The sequence below is a fragment of the Centruroides vittatus genome, unplaced genomic scaffold (assembly GCF_030686945.1).
Source record: "Centruroides vittatus isolate TY-2023 unplaced genomic scaffold, ASM3068694v2 contig_1832, whole genome shotgun sequence".
NCBI classification, from domain to species: Eukaryota; Metazoa; Arthropoda; class Arachnida; order Scorpiones; family Buthidae; genus Centruroides; species Centruroides vittatus.
Window position 1 is genome coordinate 708,168 of NW_027121128.1, and position 21,821 is coordinate 729,988.

The 21,821-nt window shown below is 30.4% G+C and overlaps 2 protein-coding genes across 5 annotated transcripts in view; both read left to right on the forward strand.

Moving 5' to 3' along the window:
- Positions 1-21,821, forward strand: part of LOC136969961 (transmembrane protein 268) — a 364,695-nt gene that overhangs the window by 48,161 nt on the left and 294,713 nt on the right. The window lies entirely within an intron of this gene.
- On the forward strand, positions 1,206-21,698 carry LOC136969944 (zinc finger MYND domain-containing protein 19-like). 4 transcript variants are annotated; one of them, XM_067264266.1, is made up of 6 exons: positions 1,206-1,413; positions 4,965-5,024; positions 7,656-7,762; positions 13,561-13,765; positions 19,237-19,300; positions 20,505-21,698. In XM_067264266.1, exons 1-6 carry the CDS (start codon positions 1,363-1,365, stop codon positions 20,738-20,740), a joined length of 723 nt encoding a protein of 240 aa, XP_067120367.1. In that variant the 5' UTR covers positions 1,206-1,362; the 3' UTR covers positions 20,741-21,698. The 4 variants fall into 4 exon arrangements, with proteins under 4 accessions (XP_067120367.1, XP_067120368.1, XP_067120369.1 ...); XM_067264267.1 differs by having other exon boundaries at positions 1,209-1,413; positions 20,538-21,698; XM_067264268.1 differs by lacking the exons at positions 1,206-1,413; positions 4,965-5,024 and adding an exon at positions 5,479-5,619.

Below are 21,821 nucleotides of genomic sequence, written 5' to 3' on the forward strand. Positions count from 1 at the left end.
TTCTGCAATACTTTAAAACAATACCACTATTATTTTAACAGTGGGGTATAGGCTTACAAAATAAAATATAGTTTGCAGCTTCATCTTCGAGTAGTGTTGTCCCTGAATCAGACTACTTGGTTGAGCTGGCAGTAGAAAAGGAGATAAAGAAATACCTACAAGCCTTTATCTCCCCTCACCTTGAGAAATACACCCTTTCTATTGTCAGCTCAACTGAAATAATGGCTGATCTTTGAGACATAACACTACCTGAAAACAAATTTGAAACTATATTTGAGTTTATAAGCCTATATTTCTCTATTAAACTTCAGCTTTGCTTCTGCATCCTTAGATATTTCTATCCTATATTCCAAATTCTGTCAATCTCTCCACTATCTTAAAGCTTATGAACCTAACATGTTGCTCATCCTTTATCACAATTTTAATACTGTGCTTTGGTTCTTGAGTATTTTGAGAACATTAAGCTGCATACTATTTATTCTTAAAACAATATTACTGCATTCTCACTGAGTATTTTATAAATTCATTAAATTTTCATTGTAAACCATTAAGAAAACATTTCAAGGTATATAAAAAAAATTATTTTAAATCTTTAATATTGCATATTTATATCCAGAAAATTAAATTAAATCTGAAATAATTTATTTCGTAAATGCAATATTTAATAGTAAGAACGAATGAATTTGAAATTAAATGACTGAATTCGGTTATCCTATCAAATGCCTTGTTACACATTTAAAGCAACTAATTTGTTTACTGAAACGGACTTTCATTTAATGCAGAAATTTGATTGGTTGATCATTATAAGATGTTTAAATTTCAAAATCTTTTAAAATATTTTAAAATAATTCCCGAAATGTTTATTAAATTAATAGTAAAAATTAAAAGTTGTTTTTCAATTTATTTAATACAGTAATTTTATTAAGAAATATTAAATAAGATATATTTGCATATTCCTCCGACAGGTGTCGGTCTATAACAATTTTGATTTAAAAACGTAATATTAGGTAAAATTATATATACATATGAACTTTAATTATTATAAAATTATTATTTTAGTAAATAAAAAAAAACATTAAATATTGAATAACAAAAGTATTGTAGGCTTATAATCGAAGAAGATATTTAAAAATAGATTAAATAAATTGTCAATGTAGGGGAAAATAAGATTGACGATAATCGAACGAAATATAAATCCGCGGAGGGCGCTCCAGTAGCGATTGGAGTCCAGCTGTTGATAGAAGTCGGTGCACATGTTAGTTGGATATTCGCCATTGTGAGGACGGTCGGCGCGTGTGAAGGGTTTTGTCGCAAACTCCTTAACACCCATGAAGGATTCGACAAATTCGGCAGAAATCATGGATGTCTGGTGTCAAATTAGGAATCGTCAGATTAGGCAGAGCTGCGGGAAAGGTAAGAATTCTTTGTGTTTGTGTGACGTTTCAGTCGAGCTCAACTACTACTCGACCATGTCAACTTTCACAATCGAAAGATGCAAATTAAATCCGGACGAAGGAAAAATTCATAAAGGGGAAAGCTTTATAACACAATATAATTATTCTCTAGACTAACTGATAATGAAAATGTCAAAGGTTGCCAATTGATTTTCCTAATAATTTATTTTTTTTCTGGGGAAGAAGAAGAAAAAAAAAAAACTTCTTGTCGGTCTGTAGACCGGATTCAATCGCTGAAGTTCGTGTGTGCCCCCCTCTTCTAGTTTAAAGTTTCCGGCCAGTTTGGGCCGCACCCCGTCCGGGGTCACGGCTCTCCCTCTTGACCGAAGTTGAACAAAGAAAAATCGAACAAAGAGATGCTTCCTTAACTTTAAAAACGATTTCGGTGGAAATAAATATTTTTGTTTTGTTTTTCTGAAGTCGTTAAAACGTACGGATATCTATCATTATCCTCTATTGTTTAGTCTAGTTAAATGTGCGACGCGAGGGTCTACATTTAAAAATGATTGTTTAGTAATTTTGTAAATAACCTTGCAAGAAAAATAATGTGGAGGCCCAGAAAGTATGTTAAGTGATTGGGATGAAAACATACTGTTTACAAAGTTGCACAGTGAAGTTTTTAAATTGGCTCTGAAGGAATAACACTATAAAAGTAAACATTATTTGGGAAGTTGACCATTATAACAAATAGGTAATAACTCAGAAATTCATTTGAGTATTACTTCACATAAATCTGGAATCCTTCCAAGCGTTAAGGAAATTGATATTTTCCTTGTTTTTAATAGAATAATTTTTTGCTCTTTACTTGATTTATTAAATCCACTGGTCTAATCTTTCTGTAGGGACATTATTAAAGTTGATAATTATTCCATTTATTAAAAAAACAAATGCTTGTAATTTCATCAAATAAGAATGGCATTCTTGTTTTCATTTGTAAGTCTAGTTGTTATAAAATGAAAACACAATACCTTATTTAAACAATATAAAATTTGAAATATGATAAAGGTTGCTGTAATTCCATGAGGTGATATTAGATGTTTAAAATTGCTAATACTATTTTATATATATATAAAAAGAACATTTTTAATGCTAGCATAAAATTCCACATCTTATAAATTATAAATGTTGGAGTAAATAATTGATTGAGTGGCACAATGCAGTTTATCTAGGTTACTTTGACTAGCAATGATTAAATTTCCAGTAATTTCTATTTTTATGTATTTTAATTTTTGATGACATAATTTGCACTTTATTGTAGTAGTAAATATTTATTTAAAGGAAACACACGCAAGATGTCTGCATACAAAATGCTACCAGAAAGTTGTATTGCAAAAGGAAAATAACAGGAATAGCAATTTTTGGTTCGTAGAAGAGTAACAAATTTGTAGGCTTGACAACCTAATTTAGCATTAAAATAGTAAATTTAGTTTTTCAGCAGTTATTTCCAGTGCAAATGCTTTGGAAGGTGACTTGTTTCGAAAACCCAATTTGGCAGATCGGTTCTATTAAATAGAACAGTTTATAGTAACTAATTTGGTAGGTCAGCCTCCTGAACTAAACAGTGCGGCAACAGACTTTGCAAATCGTTAAACAGTATTATTGCAATAGATGTAGTTTATATAATGTAATTAAATAAATTTGCTATTTAAATTAAGTGGATAAAAGAATTATTTTTCTTAAAACTGGTTGTAACTTCGAAAATAGTACACTTATCAAAGTATTGGTAATGAAAATACACTAATTTGTATCGACAAAATTGTCGTGCCAGATAAATTAGCATTTTCTAATGGCTAAATTAGATCAAATTTAAGCATGTAATTTAGAACTGGCAACATTTTGGGGCAGTAGCTAGTTATAGATGTTAATTGTTGATAAATAGTCACTAGTATTATTGCAGCTTACTGTTCCCGTGTTTTGAATGTTCATAGTGCACTAGTTTAAGGTCATATCATAGAGATCTTCAGCTGTTTTATTAGAAAAAGAGGTTATGTGAAGTTGAATTGTTTTACATATTTAGGAACACACAAAAAAATATTCTCCAGTTGAAAGTTGAACTGTAGATTTACTTCTATTGCAAAGTTTACATTATTTTAGCAGAGCAACAATGCCTAAACAAAATCTCTGAAACAACAGATTCGATATTTAGATTGAATGTAGTAGGATCGATGAAAACTGGCTCGATGGTACCGTATGTGTTTGATGTTGGTCGAGGGGGGCAAAAAGATCTGTCTGCCGTTGGAAATTCATCGTAACGACACTGCAGTCAAAGGTAGGCCGGTTACCTTGGTAACGTCCACTAGCAAATGTCTTGATGCGGTGAATGAACAAGGCCTTGCCTGCCTGCATCTCTTTCCACAACAGATGGTGGGTTTATTTGTCACGGCGTTTACGCCAAGGTCTATTGTTTCAAGAACTAGTTTGGCCGCGACCGATGTTGTTGAAGTACCCACCACCCCCTTTTGCTCGACTCGAGTAGACGTTTCGCTATTGTTTACTGGAAAGGTTATCCTTCTACGCGACGTAGCAAGGAACAGAAAAAAAGAAGAAAAAATTTCTTTTAACGATTCGTATTAATCAAAGCGGAAACTCGATCGTATCGCACGAAAGTTAATCCAGTAATAGACGATAACTAGTCGTAAACTGGAGCTATCATGGCTCCCGTCAGAGTTGGGAGAGGGGTAAAATTCGGGGGCGAAGAAAACGGCCACGGGCGGGACTTATTTGGGTTAATATTTCCTAAATCACAACTTAGAACGTCCTTTTACCCATCGAACCGACCCGTGGATGACACCGATCGAAGATCGTTCCTTCAAAAATTCTATCAAGTTCTCGGTTAATGTTGGAAGGTAGCATAATCGAAGGCTTTGCAAGCCAAGTAATCGTTACTACGATGTGATTAATCGATAGGCAGTTTACCCAATCTCCTTTCTTCCATTTTTCCCTTTCTCCCCCCCCCCGTTTTGATTGTGGATGCAATACTTTATTTATTTCCCAGATTCTTGGAGCATATTTATGTATCGATCGATATCCTCCCGAATTTTTTTCCCTTATTCCTCCTCCTGTTTGGGCAATTCGAAAAGTTTAATACTGTTCGATGTCGGCTATATACAACCGTTCGTTCGATCGATCTATACGTTTCGCTTTTCGGCTAAATGAATAACGATTTTAAGCGCGGTTTGGCCAGCGGAGAGTGAGAAATTCCGAAATTAGGTTCATCCGATCGGGAAATTCTCGTTTACTAGTTTTGCATTTCGAGCAAAAGAAATGCAAAAACGTTCGCCCACCACCTCTTATCGGATGCGGATAGCACGTGACCGTTCGTTTTTTTATTTAAATATTTTTTGAAAAAAAAATTGGCTACTATTTGGCGATTTATTTTTTCTTCGCGCACCCTTTCGTTAATTTTTTTTTTAATTGGCTACTATTTGGCTATTTTTATGGAGGAGTTTTCGAAAATGCTTCTATCGTGTTTGTTTTTAAATTATTTTATAATGCAATAAACTCTTTCAGATGAAATACACGCTACTGGACGAAAGGGACATATCGTTGGTGCAGGAGTTTGCGTTTGAGGTAAGTCGACCTGACGTCAACGTTAATTTAAATGGACGCTTCGCTGCCGGGGGTAAAGAGGGGGATGGATGGATGAAGGAAGGGGGAGCGGAGGCGAGTCCGCTTGCGGGGGGAAGGTGTTTTCTTCACGATTTTATTCTCTTCTCCGTAACGCCGTTACATCGCGTGTAAAAATCTTAACCATTAACGTCTAAACCGATTTCTATTTGCGCTCGAATCTCTCGGTCTGGTTGCCGAGGCAACGCGCACGATCCCTGTTTCGTCCCCCGAGCACGTGACTCGTCGTCGCGCGAAAACGAGAGGAGAGCGAGTGTACGAGATCCGTCCGGTCCTGTCTTTTGACCACATCCGTTAATAAAACTCCCACGAATTAAAGGAAGGCGCTTATAATAAACAAATAAAACTAATTTTTTTATATATACATATAAAAAATTTCCCGTCCGTCGAGCGCATTTATGAAAAATCGCGTTCGGGGTATTAATCATCTGGCATAGATGACATCACACACGATTCGCTTTATCTCTTTCGATTGCAGATGTCGACCGCTTTGCACAGCTGCCGGATTAGAAAGAACCGCGTCCCGTTATTGCTGTCGGTAAATATTTAACAGTAAAATGCGTCCGTTGAACTTTATTATTACTAGTTAATAGATGCAGATTGCGATGGTATTTTTTAATTTTTGCCTCCGAAGAGGAAGGCGTCCGGTATTGTTCATTTTTGGATTATTATTTTTTTATTCCCCCTCCACGCATGGGCGGTGCATTCGAGTGCACGCGCAGCTGTACCCACTTTCCGGCGCCGAGTTGATTTGTCGACCGTTTCGCTCACCACCTGCCCCGTCCGTCTGCAAAGTAGATTGATTTTTGCTTTTCTCTTAGGAGCGGCAATCATTATAAGGCGAGTTTGGTCGAGAGCGAGGCCGACACCCACCGAACGAGATTACCATGCCATGGAAATCAATAGGTCCATCGTCCGCTCGATCCGAAACGAAAGATTAAAAGCATTTATTATTATTCTACAGAAAATATGGGGGGAGGAGAATAATGCATTTTATTATTTGATTTCGTAATAGTAATAATAATAATAATAATTCTCTCTCGATGAAAATAATTAGAGTTTGGCAAACGAGATCTCGTTCGCCGGGAGATTTACATTACAGTTTGATTCCCGCAGATTACTTTAATCACGCGCGTCTATTATTTATCTGTCGTCTGAACGAATCTCGTTCGTTCAAGGTCGGACGAGGACGAAAGCGTTCGTAAAAGTGAAAGAATAAAAAAAAACAATTACGTGTGGGGTTTCTTTATTATTATTTTTTAATTATATTTTCCTTCTCTCTCTTCCCCGAGAGATGTCGTTTACCCCTTCCAGTCGGAAGTGCGTCACGGGATTTTAAAAAAGCGGAGATGACGTCATTCGGTACCGGCGCAAACGTGCCCATCCGCTCCAAACAATTAACATATATCGATATCTTGGCACAGTTTAGATGGCCGCTTAAGTTACTGTTTTTGTGCCGAGGATAAAAGTAATGGCACCGTTTCCCCCCTTCTCCCGTCCAAATTATCGATCGGAAGTTTTTAACGAAACGATCGTTTTTACGTCGGGATGGGTTTAATAAAATGTCAGATCAACAGGTGAACGGGTGATTGATTAGTAATATTTATATCCGGAATTAACTATGACTAATGCTTTTGCTTGCCATTCGTCGAAACTATGCGTTTATTGACATTCTCTCTCTTCTCCTCCCTTTCTCCTTCCTTCCTCACTCCAGGCATAATAGATTTTACTGTTTTATCATGATGATTCTTTGAGTTTTTCCTATCGTAAAAATGTATTTCCGGGCCGAGAAGATGTGGATGCTTGATGTATAATTTAGTGCGTAAATATTTTAATCGTTTGCCGGCCCTCTCGGGCTATATGTTAAATAACGCGGATGCTGCGGCAATTTATTGTAGTTATTTATATTCCGTGCCAGAATTATTGTTCGTTTGGCTAAATTCCATTTGTCGTAGGATGAGGCATTAAGATCTGGCCAATGTTTGAGTTAACAACCTGATTGTGATCTAGAGCATTCTTCTTTTTTCCCCTTTCCAACTGGCACCGTATTGACGTGAACTAATCCTGGTTATGTCTGAGGACTGCGCCTTAATATGTGTTTTCTCCCTCTCTCTTGCTGCCATTACTGTAAATAAATCTTAATATCTTTACAAATTAATGCTTTGTATACTGGAGTTATGTTAAGACTTCAGTTAAAAAAGGGGGGGAATTAACTATGAATTAGAAATAAATACAAACATTAACCTTAATGGAATTTAGAGTTTATCTGAATTTGGAAAAAAATATTATTTTACTACGTGTTTATTGTGTAAACATATTGCCAAATAAAAAGTTTATCTCCTGTCGAACGGTTTAGATGTTCGTTATCGGCCTTATTCACGGAATAATAAATAAAGATAAATTAATGATTAGTCGTAAGAAAAAATTTGTTGTTTTGCTCCTACATCAATTAAAATATTTAAACAAAATATAAACTTCTTGTTTGTTTATTGACATTTGTGTGTGTATATATGTTAGTTTGTTCTTATCTATAATTGTCTTTATAATTTAACAAATTTTTTTAATTGTTTATAGGCAAGGGTAGAGGTAGATAGAGACGGTAATGGTGCAACAATATTTGCATATGCATACGATGTTACGCGAGGCAGAAATGCTGGACAGTTTGTTCACGAGTTATTATGGTAAGTGTTTTTAAACTATTATTAATCAGTGAAACAAGCGCGTTTTCTAAATCCTCTCTGGAATTTGTAAAATATTTTTAAATAATAGGTTACAGCTGCTGCTATACCTTTTTTTAATGGTAACCTTGCTAAATAAATAAATCTTTCAGATGTCTGCTTTTTAAATAATTGTCGTTACTACTGTAACGTTAATAATAGAGAAATATTAAAGAAATTTATTCGTTAAAAACAGGCAAAGATTATCGTTTGGTACAATCTATTTCTATGCATGAAGTGAACTGATAACTGTCACTGTGTAGAAACACAATATCTCTCTAAATTGTAATGCTATATTACCCTTAACAGGATACTGACTAGTTTTAATCTGCTGCACCACTTACTGAATGTGAATGGTTGCTATTTAGATAGCGTAAGGTTTTTGACCATTTTAAAATGATGATTAAATTATTCTTTAGTCCTTCTGCTTAACATATAAGATATGTGAAATCTTCATTATTTTGTTTCATAATATATCATTTAATAAAATATTAAATTAACATATTAAATCTATGGAATTTTGTTTTTAAAGCTAGTTATATATTGAATTTATCCATCTAAATTTTAAAATATTTGAAAAGTCTCCATTTTTTTCCCCCTCCTAATCACTCTTATAGTTATATACGTTTAAATGTGATGTTATAGAATTTTAATTTTTGTTTTGCTCCTAAACCTCGATGAAACAATTATCTTGGATGCTATTTTTATATACATATATTAATTGTGTGTGTTTTTAGTAATGAAAACAGGATGTAATGAGGTTGAATTGAAGCAAATTTTTGCATGTATATGCGTAACATAGATTGAAAGCTAATGCCAGAAGCCATAATATTCTATCCTTGGAGATCGTCCATTTGCCATCTGGTTGGAGTATGATAACTTCTATAAGAAAACTAAAGCAAATATTTCTGTACGATTATAATGCATCTGGCAAACTAAAGTATTAAATAAATAATTCTTTACAGTTATATTTATCTTTTTCTTCATTGTTTCTTTCGAAATTTCTAATGGAGTTCAAATGTTTAGCAGACAATAGTTAATTTTTATGCCATATAAAAATGGCATAATTTTTTTAATGTACTTTTTTTGAAGTGCTACTGTACATTATGTATGAATTATTTTAAAAATATAAAGATTAAAGATCCTTACATTTTGATCTCATATTTCTGTACAAAATAATAGTTTTATGCTTACTATTAAAGAATTTTCAGCAAAATATAGAAGTGATAAGTAGTATTCCTATTCAAATTGTGAACTTCTAAAAATAAACATTATATTTTTTTAACTTATGCAATTTTTTTATGATACTTTTTATATTAATCATTGGTTAATTAAGGTTAATTAATTTAGTAGGAAAGGCTTAGAATTTATCAAATTTTTAAAAACTTAGGAGCCATTAAACAATCGGAAATTATTCGGCAGTATTTTGAACTCCGTACTACATTCTGTCAAGGTTGCACGTATTCAGAAATATATTACTCAAACTGCTTATTCCGTAGTCTTATCAGAATGATGACGCACGTACTTAAAATTTGTATGTGTGTGAATAAACCATATATTGAGATTAGTAGAAAAATTAGTTTAAAAAATTTTTTTAATGAGATGATTTCTGTGGGTGAATGTTCTGAAAAGTAACTTTTTTCCCCCCTTGAATAATTTTTTAGGGGAAAAAAGTTATTGGGAAGTTCTTATCTTAAGTAAACATCAGTTAATTTTTAAGACTGTGTATAAAATGTAAGGTTTTTATCAATGCTTTTTCTGTTACTTTTTCATGTTGAAAACTCTGAACAATAGGTGGTTCTTAATTGGTTACAAATTTCTTTTTTGTAATAATTTTAAATTGTACTTTTATAAACTAGAAAATGTGGCATTCTTTCATAAACTAGATATCTCATCTCTTTTATAAATTTTTTTTTAACTTAGTCACTGTAAAATTAAATATAGGTTATACCTAAAATGCAGATAATATCTTCAAAATTATAAATATACATTACAGAAAGCCTAAATATGATTATCAATCTTGTATCAAACCTATATGTAATCAGTTGTAATAACATATATAGTTTAATTTCATAATTTTAAGTCGTAAGAATATAAACATCCATAAACCCGATTTTTAGATTAATGACAGACAATCACCCGATTACGTCAAGCTACGTTAATGCTACTAATTGCTAATTAAATGTCAAGTAATTTGGTCTTGAGGTAAGCATTAAGCACTATCTCTTACTAAATTTAATAATTAATTTAGAAAGTTCTGGAAGAAAAGAATCTGCTCGAAGTGGGACTCGAATCCGCAATTCCCGCTTGCTGTGCGAACGCATTGCCAATTGTGTTATCTGGACCTTCACTTCCAAAACTTGATTTAGATATAACCCTGTGTCATTATCAGAAGTCAGTGTATAGACTTTTAATTTTTAGCTTTTTATTATATAATTACACTATAAAAAGTCATGCTTTTATATATAACGGCTAAAAACACTTAAATCTTATCGCATGAAAAAGCTTAAAAATTATGTAATCGAGATTTATTGCTGTGAACAAATTGAGATTAAAAAAGTGGACTTTGTAATAAATATTCTATTAATAATGAAATTAAATGTTATAATTATCAGTGTGTAAAAGATAGCCAAAATTAAAGAGTGTTTTTGAAAAATAAATTTTGATTATTAAATTAATAATGAAATACCAACAATTGCCTTAAAAATCAGGCTATAAATTGGCTAATTAAATGTTTGCTATATAAAGTAATTTGTTACTAGAGGTAGATGTTAGGTACCATCTCTTATCTAAGTTAATAATTATAATTTAAGTAAATATTAAATAAATTTTAAACCTTCTGGAATAAAAGAACTGACCTGGGGTAGGGCTTGAACCCTGCAACCTCCGCTTGCCGTGCAGTGCGCTTGCCAGTTCTGGAAGTGAAGACTCGCTCAGGGGTCTGGGTGGCATTACTGGCAAGTGCACTGCACGGCAAGCGGAGGTTGCGGGTTCAAGCCCTACCCCAGGTCAGTTCTTTTATTCCAGAAGGTTTAAAATTTATTTAATATTTACTTAAATTATAATTATTAACTTAGATAAGAGATGGTACCTAACATCTACCTCTAGTAACAAATTACTTTACTTTATATCAATCCATTTAATTAGCCAATTTATAGCCTGATTTTTAAGGCAATTTGTTGGTATTTCATTATGTACTCATTGGGCTTAGTGGTGATTGTTTATATTAAATTAATTTTCCATTTTTATAAAATGAGAATTTTTTTTTTTTATTAAACTTTTTGAATCAAAGAAAATTCTTCTTAATTATACTTCTTAGGTGAAACTCTGATTGATAATCTTGTCATAATTCTAAAATCAGTAATTAAATAAGATATTGAATATATCAATAATAAAGTAACTAATATTGTAATTCTAAAATGATTACTAGAAATTTTTGATTTTTCCAAAGATGGTGTACTTAAGGAAATAGTGTAAAAGGTAAAGGCCTCTCTTCATATACTCTTTAGGCATATAGGAACAATGAGTGTACAGATCCACTATTCTGAAGCCAGTGATGTTAAGAGACAATGGAGCTAGATCCACATTTCAGTTGCCATTCCTTTTTATTCCATTGGAATCATATCCAGGTATTCATTTAATAGGTGACTAAATAGACGTCTGAACTGGCGGGATGAAACGGCAAAGAAAAATCCAGAACCACATAAGATTGATTGAGACAAAGTACAAGAAAATCCAACGCCTTCTGCGTAATTGGCTGATGCTATAAGGTCCCGTCATCCTGGCTCTTCAATGAAATAGTATATAGTTTCTTCATATTTTTCCTTTTCTTTTGTCTCCTGTTTTTTCTAATCTTTAAACCAAGAAATTTAAAAGGAATTTGTATTGGTGGTGGTATTTTTTTAGTTTACCCAATCGGGAATTTCTTTTGTTGTTCATTATAATGCAGAAATAGTTCTACATTGGCTAAACTAATTATCAGTGTAAATTTCTTTTAATATATTTTGATTTGAAGATTAATAGAATATTTTATCTTATTATGGAATGTTGAAATTTAAGTGTTGGAAAATCGTCATACATCAAAAAATTCAAATCAATAAAATATAATTGGTAATAAAATTTAAAGGCGCATTCTGCAAAAGACGTATTGAAAATATTTATTTACTTGAGAGACGAGTCTTTGATTACATATGCTTTCTATTGATCAGTTTGTATCTGTGTAGACCTACTGAATAATATGATATTGATTGATATATAATGAGAAAAATAAAGCGTAGAAGTGTGTGAATTCTAGAAACATTTAATATAAATAGGTATTTTTGAAGCAGTTTAACTTTATCTTTTGGAAGTTCTAACATGTTTATTGTATTGTAACATTCTAAATTATTATGATGATTAATAGACTTTGTACACTATTCTGTTTGATAATTTATGGGTTTTTATACTTGTTTTAATAGAAAATCGTTCTTATCAGAATCTCGTACCTCTAAATTTTGTTTCAGAAATTTGATCCTTGAAGAACCGTGCTTCGTATTTCTAGAACAATAGTATTGTAATTATAATAAATATCTAGATAAAAAGCTAAATTTTGTTTTTAACTATACCCTTAAGAGGATATTTAAAATATTCTTTTGATTCTTATCATTTATAATTTGTTTTATGATCTCTCAACATTTGTTTATTTGTTCAATAATTGTGTAAAATAAATTTTACAGTAAAGTATTAAATTTGAAAACATTCTTATCTCTGTAATTTTCTTCTTTTCTTTTTAATTTATCTCATCTCCCACTTTTGCCTATGGAGAATGCTTTGTTCTGTTATGGAGAAAGGATGTTGCGATGTGTGTAAATAATACAGAAATACTTATTAATATTTATGAAGATGTATGAAATTGTTAAATTATGAATGGTCGAAATAAATATCTTTGCTGTTATCTACTTTTTATATAACGATAAATGTGTACGATGCAACCAAAGAGAATTTTTGTGCATAGAAAAAACATTAAGTTAAGTGCTTTATTACTACCTTAATTGTATCATTACATCAAACTGTAGCTACAAAATTATTTTTAAGTTGTATTAATTTTATATGAAACAAGGGTTTTTTAAAAAATGTCTCTTGAAATTAATCGTTTTATCCGAATTACTTTTTTTCTCTTGATATGATAAACTAATTTGTATCAACATTGATAATCCTGCTTGTTAATGATTGCCAATAGTAATAAAATTCTTAGATAAGATTAAATGTGATCTTGAAGTCCGAAATTTTGTCATACAGTTAGTACAAAACTAACTATGAATATTATTAAAATTAGGTCAAAAGCAGTTAATATATATATATTTATTAGACTTTTTTAATATTAAGAGTTTACTTTTATATTTTGATAGATGTAGTTTAATTGCTGCATTAAACTAACTTTTATTACAGTTATATTATTATTGCTTAAGTGGTATATTTATTGTATAAATGTGCAGTTTTGTCTGTTTTTGAAATTCTAGTGTAATTTTCACCTGAAGATGATGATGAATTTGGAAAAATCAATCGTAATAATTTATAAACGAATGTCTATAAAATACAAATGATTAATAATAAATACATCATATTCAAATTTTCTAAATATATAATTATTACAGAATGAAAAAGTTTTCTATTTTTAAAAATTGTTAGAATTTTTATTTTTTTATATAAAGTAACAACTACATGTATATTATTGATGACGACATGTTTTCTAAATATTTGATTTTTCTTTTTTGTATTAATAGGGAAAGACATTATGGTGGTATTGCTCCTGGTTTCAGAGTGATACATAAAAACGGTATTAGTATGGATAATCGTTTGGAAAATCTAATTTTAGTGCCATTAGGTATAAAAGCACACTTTTTTCTCGAACCTCATGTGAAACAACGTGAACAATCTTTATATTGGGCAGCCATTCAACAGCTACCTCCAGATCACCTTGTAGAAGAGGTAACGTAATTTCTTTTTTAAAAATTTTCGATGTTTAATTTTTGTTTTTAATTACTTTAACTTCTAAAAATTTGGTATAGCTTTATTTTATTATTAAACTTTGGTTTGTGTGTAATGTCATATAAAACTATGGCTTGTCCATGAACATATTCTAATATAATTTAATTAAAACAAAACAACCTTTTTTTAAAAAAAAAAAATAGATCCTCCACATTTATTCAGAGATATCTAATATATAAGTAATTCATTGAAGTTTATCAAATTCACATATTTGACACTTGATATTTACTTTTGACATAAACAATGTGTTTACACTTTTTACTAATTTAAAGATGTGTTTTTAGCATCTCTCCATATGGTTGTTAGAAAAAGATTGCTTGCTCTGAAAATATCCCATTGAGACTGTTTCCAGTTATTTGCAGATAATTAACTGAAAAATAATTTGAAGATGTTTATTTCATATTTTTTGGCATCAGGAATACTGAACAGATTCTAAAAATTACTTATGTAAAATGGGTATTATTATCATCTGTAATACTTATTTCTAATGCTAGTAAGAGGGAAGCTTTTGAAGTAAACTTTAATCATTATTTCCTTGTTTACAGTAATGACTGTTGCTAATTTTTTTATTAACTTATTCCCAAAGTAACTTGTAATTTTAAATTCCAATTAATTCTATAATACTTCACCCTTCATAATCCTGATTCTAAATATTCTAATATTAAAATTGGAATAAATTTAATGATTGTTATATTGATGGTGATTGTTATTTTATTTATTTTTTTTTTTGTATAGAACTAGGTTAAAAAGTCAATTACCACTATGTTCTCCTTTTCATATATTTACATTGTTAATATTGTTTGTTTTAATTACTTATTAAACAAATAGTTACATTAGTGATTTGTTCTAAATTGATTGTTTTGAATTGAATTTTCAAGGCTTCTTTTGTTCTCTTGTTTCCTGTTGACAAGTGATTGACCTTTCTGTTAACATAAACAATCTGTTGAATAGTTCTTAAACATTTCAAATTACTTTCAGTTATTATTGTATCAGTTTCTCTGTTTTGAAATATTTAATATTGAATTTATTATTGATGTCACAATATGTTGGAAAAATCCAGTTTAATTCTAAAGTTATATCATTAATATGTTTATTAGTTTGCACCCTTTTTTAAAATTTTGAAATTATTTCATCATTGTATGATTAAAATCTTTATAAAATAAATAAAAATAATTAATAATAAAACATCAACTTTTTAAATAAATAAAGGATTCAAGTTTATTACAAAACATTACCATGTAAAAATGAGTAATCACTATCAGAAAATAAATTTTGAGAACCTTATTTCGGTTATATTTAATTTTGTGTAAAAAATTTTAAATTGAAGAATTTGATTTTTATAACAGAAAATGGCCTCTGTGTTAACTGTTGTTTTGAAAAAATTATCAGAGAATATAAACAATGTTCAGTATGGGAACTCAGTTTCATTTAATTCATATCTTTTTGATAGAGATTCAAAAAGAGATATATATATATTAAATTTTCTTTAGTCATAAATCTCAATGTATAGATGAATTAGAAATTGCTTTTAAATTAGAAAGAGATGTAATAGTGAGCTAACATGCAAACCTTTTAATACAAATAAACTTTATATAATTATGTAAGAACATTATTAAACCTCATAATTAATAGTATGATTTATTCTCCTTACTATCCCTGTAAGTGTGTAGCTGTATAAAAAATTTCACAAGTTTCAAAAGATTTCATTGAAATTTATCATGAAAATTGATATATTTTTAATACATTACAAGAGTATTTATCATCATCCAATTTAGATTGTATTTGAAAAGGTGCAGTAGAAATATTTTGATATCAATCACTTGTGCAAATAATTGGACATCAATTATTTAAGTGCAGATTTATGGTTATACCTTGAGACTAAGCAAACATGTTTTTGATTTTTAATGCATTTTTGTTTATAAATTCAAGAAAATATAAACTTTTTCCCTCTTCAGTTATCATTTGATCTTTCTAAATTTAATAAAAACTTTGACCTGTTGATGTTTTTGTAACCATTAATGGCCTCTGTGTGGCCTCTGTGTAATGCCATCAAACAGTAAAGAAGCTGTCCTAAAATATTTTTTCTTTTTAAAGTAAATGTTATAGATTTAAAAATGGCAGTAAATATATCTCGTGCCTTTACAGCATTTTAATTTTACATGTACAGTTGATTTTAAAATATTTTAGTAACTGATTACTTTCTAATTTATCTTGATTTTTAATGTAAGCCTAATTACCTAAAAATATTTAGCCATGTGGGAGAACATGATCCACACTGGGATCATCTACATGAGTAAGAAATGAGAGATGTCTGAATGTATTACTATCCATAATAAATCATCATGAGCTTTTAATTTTAAAAAATATGTGAGGAATCATAGTTTAAATTATCCTGTTTTCAAAAATCAGAAACATTTGTAGTTATTTTAATATTTTACATTTTTAACAGGTTAGTGAATTACTTTTTGTAAACCCACTTTTTTTTTTTTTTTTTTTTTATGTACTCTGTTGTGTATTTTTGACGATAAATGTACTCAGAATATTCTATGAATATTGATTTCTAGAAATTGTCAAAATTATGCAAAAATTTAATACTGCATTAAATAAATTTTTGTATTAATAATTTATATATGTAGAAGCATTAGCATCAATTATACTTATTCAATTAGACTCATTAATATCAATTAGAACCAAAAATTCTTCTAAAGCTTAATTTTTTTTTTCTATCATAAAATAATAAATTTTATAAAAAATTTTTGTACAAATTTTTTATAATTTACATACATTTAAAATATATGTAGAAAAAAATATATATATATATATATATATATGTCTATAATAAAAAAAAACATTGTTGCTAAGTAACAGTTCTCCTCCAAAAAATAGTATAATTTATTATAAATAACTCATACAAATTCATAAAGAAGTTAAACTTATCATATTTGCTTATGTATGAGACTCATTTATACCTTCTATTCTTTAATAATCTATAGAAAAAGGCAGTGCTAAATTTGTGTATGTGTAACATATATGCATAACTTATAAGCACATTAGACTAAAGACAAGTCTTACTTTTTGACAAGATGCATAGATGCTAAATATATTTTTAAACTAAACCATTCCATGTATTTAGAAAATTTTTTGTTAATTAAAAGTCATTTTAAGGTGTGTCTAATATCAAAACAGTTAACTTGATTTGTTTGCCAGCAAGTAGCATTGCCGTATACAATTTGCCAAGAAGAATGCCTCTCAGGAAGGACATTCTGTGAGAGACTAGCCTCCATTTAGATGTTACAAACATGCAAAAAGCTAGAAAATTCCATATGGCCAACCTGTCAATAAGGTACAGACATATGACGAGGTTGTGGTGTTGGGTAGTTTTATTTGCTCACCCCTAGTGGGCTCCACATTTAATAGTCAAAATTTTCATTATGAACTTTGACCATTTATGTGAAATGAAACTTTTGCTGGCTTTTGCACAAATTTTTTTTTTTTTTTCCCCCTGGTTGGTTACTTAAGAAATAATAGTTAAAATAATTTTATCTTCTAACAATGAGAGAGCTTAATTCATATTTATTTATTACATTTGTGCTATAAAATGATTCTGAAATATTTTAAAATAGTTCCTTGATAAATTCAGGATCTGCATTTATTATTTGAATAATTATGAATCAATTGAACAACAAATCATTTGTTAGAAACTGATCAATAATTACTTTGTCTCAAGTCCTCTTTCTTGCATAGCTTTACTAATTGAATTCTTGAACCTGACAGAATCTTGAATGATAGCTTTTTTTCTGAACATAGTTTGAATAAGTGTTATTAAATATATATTTTTTTAATACAGAGTTTCATTCCAAACCACAAAGCATAGAAAACCAGTTTTTCCATATGTGAGTTAATTGCATTAACTCTGTAGTGTCTTGCAAATTTGTTTTACTGTTTCTCAATATCTAATAAAGTGCCTGACAAAAGTCTTCAACGAAAAACTTTAAATAAAAGTTAAATATAAAAATATGTATGAATATTTTTATTTGGATGACATTTAATCACTTCATTTGCTGTCAAAATAACTCATTTAATCTTAACAAAAAATCTCTTCCAAGTGGTCTTTATCTTGTACTGTAACACCTTACCTACAATTCATCAGATGTGTTGTAGTCCTGCCTATAATAATTTCAAGAATTACAATATTCATAATAAATTATTTATTTTACCAGTTATAAATTAAACTTGTTACATCCTTCAAAGGAAGCAAATACAATAAATTTATCATTAATATAAACTTATTTATGCATGTGTACATAAATATTATTTCATGTTATTGAATTTGGAATAGGAAGCACATTTTATTTCATTATTTGGGTATAAAATTTAGTTGTAAAAACATACATTCTTAAAAATTTCATCATCATTTAGGGTTCCTCATGTAAATATTTTTATATATTTTTTTTTTTTTTTTTTTATATATAAGTTTTAATTGAAGAAATTTATTGTTCCTTATTCAAATGCAGAATCTGAAGTGCTGAATTAAGCATAATGTCTATTTTATTTACTTACAAAATTTTTAAATAGTGTGTCTTATATGTTCATAAATCTGATTTTTTAATATACAGGGTCTTCAAAAAGAATGCTGCCACTTTAAATTACTGTAATTATGTTAATTATTACCTGAAGTATGTGACATACACCAGTCGACAGAGTAACTGAGTTTCATCTCTCGTCTGCATTCAAATGTTTTGTCATTGCTGTAGGAAGTGCCATAAACAAAAATGGCAACTCTGCAACAAAGAAGGCATTGTGTTCAGCAGTTCTCAAAGTCAATCACTTGTCATTGTGCAACATTAGTAATCTGCAGGAGCCATAGAATCGCGGCTGCTGTGGGAGGAGTAACAATGGATGTGCCGTAGTGAGTGTAGAAAGAATTTTGAGTATTGGTCAGATGTGCAGTGTGATGCAAGGTGCACACATTGAGAAATTGTAATGGGCAAATGTGAAACTTGGACAGTTTTCCAATGTTTTAATGTACTGTACATTACAATGTTCTTGGATAATAATTAATGTAATTACAATAATTTAAAATAGTGGTGTTCTTTTTGGAAGACCCTGTATTTTACCCATCTGCACTGTCATACTAATATATTTTCCAAGATTAATAGTAACTATATTTTACTGACTCAAGATCTTTCCAGGATTTTATAATCTTAAAATTCAACGTTAAACAAAAACACTTGTGAATGGCACTTTCTGAATCATTCATATAGTTAATGATTCCAATTAAATTGTTTTGTAGTTTATTGAATTATGCTCTATATATTTGTTATTGCTGTGTTCGAAATTATATTTTTTATTATTTTTGATATGTTAAGAGAAACAAACTAATAAAAATAGTTTATTATTATTTTTGTTAGCATTTTCCAGATACAACAAACACAAAATGTTTCAATGCCAATGGAGAATTAATTGAAGAAGAAGGTGAGACTATTTTCTGTTTTGTTCTGTATGTTGTTAGAACTTAAAATTCTGATTGATTTTTAACATACGACTACAGAGTTGTGACATGGATTTGAATTCTTTACATTTTGTTTTTCTTTCAAACATTTAAGTAAAAGCAATTGCAAATCTAATATTCATTTTAAGGAATAAAAAGTAAGAACTGTTTGATTTTAAAGATCTCAAAAATTTTAAATGTGATAGTTCATATCTTTATCAATTGTTAGATTGGAAAAATTGCTGAATTATACTTTTCAAATTACCAATTTTTATACTGAAATTTGGTCATTTTTAAGTGGTCAGTATCCAAAAGGTGGCATTAGATTTTTAAATTGCTATTCTTGTCATTATTTAAAAAAGTATAATACAACACTACTTATGCAAGTAATGGTGATACATTTAAAGATGGAATGTGAGCCGTGCTCTAATATCATCATTACTTAAGAATGACCAAATACACTGACAGCTTCTGGGTTTAATTAGCTTGGCTCGGGTTATCAGAAGTTTCCAAAAGGCGGATGGTTTGAATCGTCAATGGCCAGAATTTTATGGGTTATCTTTAGAGTATAATTTAATTATGTCTTAAGTAGTAATCCATAAGTTCCTGCCATTTGGCCTAGTTTCCCAATGCTAAGCCAGTATTTCTCAAATTAGGTTCTGTAGAACCTTGAGGTTTTGTTAGACTAAAGTGCATATTGATAAAGGAGGAAACTTTATTGGCTGTCCTAAATTTTTACGTATGACACACAACACTAATCATTTAGCCTCTGATAGAGCATGACCATTGCTGTGTTATTCCAAAAGCTTTTTAATAGTCAAATAATTGTTGCTGTTTTGTTCTGTTTAAAAAAAATTTTTGTAGTAAAGTACTGGAAATTGTAGCTTGGCTTGGGATTGATAAGGACAAATTAGGGGTTCTTCAGTAAATTCTTGTAGTGGTTACAGTTGTGTGTTTAAAATAGTTTGAGAAACACTGTGTTAAGCTAGCATTTGTGCTGGTTTTGTGGTTTATTTTCTAGCTAACACTTGCTTTTTTTCAGTCTTTTAATAGTTGATAATCTTTAAATTTAATCATACAGTATAAAAATGAATTTCTAGATTTGCAATTGCACATACATAATTTCTAATTATGCAAGTTGAATTCTGTTCTGTTGTCATTAATCTTTAGCAACTTAATGTTTTCAAGGCTGTGATACATTGGTGGTTGTTTATTCTGCAGAAGAGCCAGCCTGTTATTACGAGTGCCATTATCCTCCGTGTACAAATTTGGAACAAGAGCCCAGAGAATTCAGCATCTGCGGCAGATGCCAACAAGCCCGTTACTGCGGTTCCAATTGCCAGCAACGCGACTGGCCCGTTCACAAGAAATTCTGCCGGGAAAAGCACAGACCGATTCTCAGGGAGAGGCCGCCAGAACGGTGAATCGAACGAAATGTTCGAAAGACAGTAACGACTCTAAAAGAACGCAAAGGCAGAGTTCGATTTCTAATTGTCTCACTCCCAACTGAAAATATTGTACTAAATGGCGTGAAGAGGCAATCGACCGCATAACAAGACACATTATTTACAAGAAGCAACGTTTGCCAGAAGGCATTCCAGTTTTCCCCCCCCGAAAGTGGTGCCGCAGCCGTCTGGAGCGACCGCCGCCGAGCGGATCCGTGCGGGCAAGAGCGAGAACCGATCCCCGCTACTCCGCCCGAATCCTACTCCCTGCTGTTTCGGTTCCGGTGAGAGTGATAAAACTAGGACGAGGAAAAAATCTCGCCACAGTCCACCGATAAATTATTTATTGCAATCTTAGTTCTGTGGCGTGTCTACTGCCCACGATCCCGGTCCACCAGCGATTATGTTTAAAAAAGGAAAGAAAAACCATGTAAATTTCGTTGTAAGTGTGAGAGAACTGACCGTTCAACTTTGCCATTTTATATGTAGCTGAATCGTTGTGATAATTTAAGAAAAGAAAAAAATCATCTAATATATCTACATTTTTGCTCATTATACTGCACTAGTTTTCAACCAATGTTCCTGAGTGGCACCAAAATCTTTGTAAAGATGATATATATCATATATTATATATATATTATTCTTAACTTTTTTAAATTTTAAGAAAACAAAACAACAAAAAAAAACTTTAACTTTCTCCATACTTTAACCAATCAAATATATTTAAAAAAAAGAGAGAGAGAAAGAAGAAAGTTAACATTTATTAACTTCAAAAAAGAAAAAAAAAATACAAAAAAACATACACATTGACAGTTTATGTTCGATTTTAAACAACTAGATATTGATCACAAGATTTATACTGTTTTTCCTAGACAATTCTTTAGTGATTTATTTTGTACAATGCCCAGAGAGAGAAATAAAGGCACAAGAAAGTAAATTTTTAAGGGTTTTTTTTTTATTTAGGGAAAAAATAAACACAGGCAACTCTGTCTCCGGATTAACACCGACATAAATCGATTCATTACACAATCTCCTACACTAGCCGCTGCCGTGTAGTAGT

Bases quoted from the DNA above. Each gene is read 5' to 3' on its own strand.
- LOC136969944 (XM_067264266.1), top strand. From the start codon at position 1,363: ATGTCTGGTGTCAAATTAGGAATCGTCAGATTAGGCAGAGCTGCGGGA. The intron at 5,025-7,655 runs GTAAGTCGACCT...AATTGTTTATAG, and splicing joins TGCAGGAGTTTGCGTTTGAG to GCAAGGGTAGAGGTAGATAG. The intron at 7,763-13,560 runs GTAAGTGTTTTT...TTGTATTAATAG, and splicing joins TTTGTTCACGAGTTATTATG to GGAAAGACATTATGGTGGTA.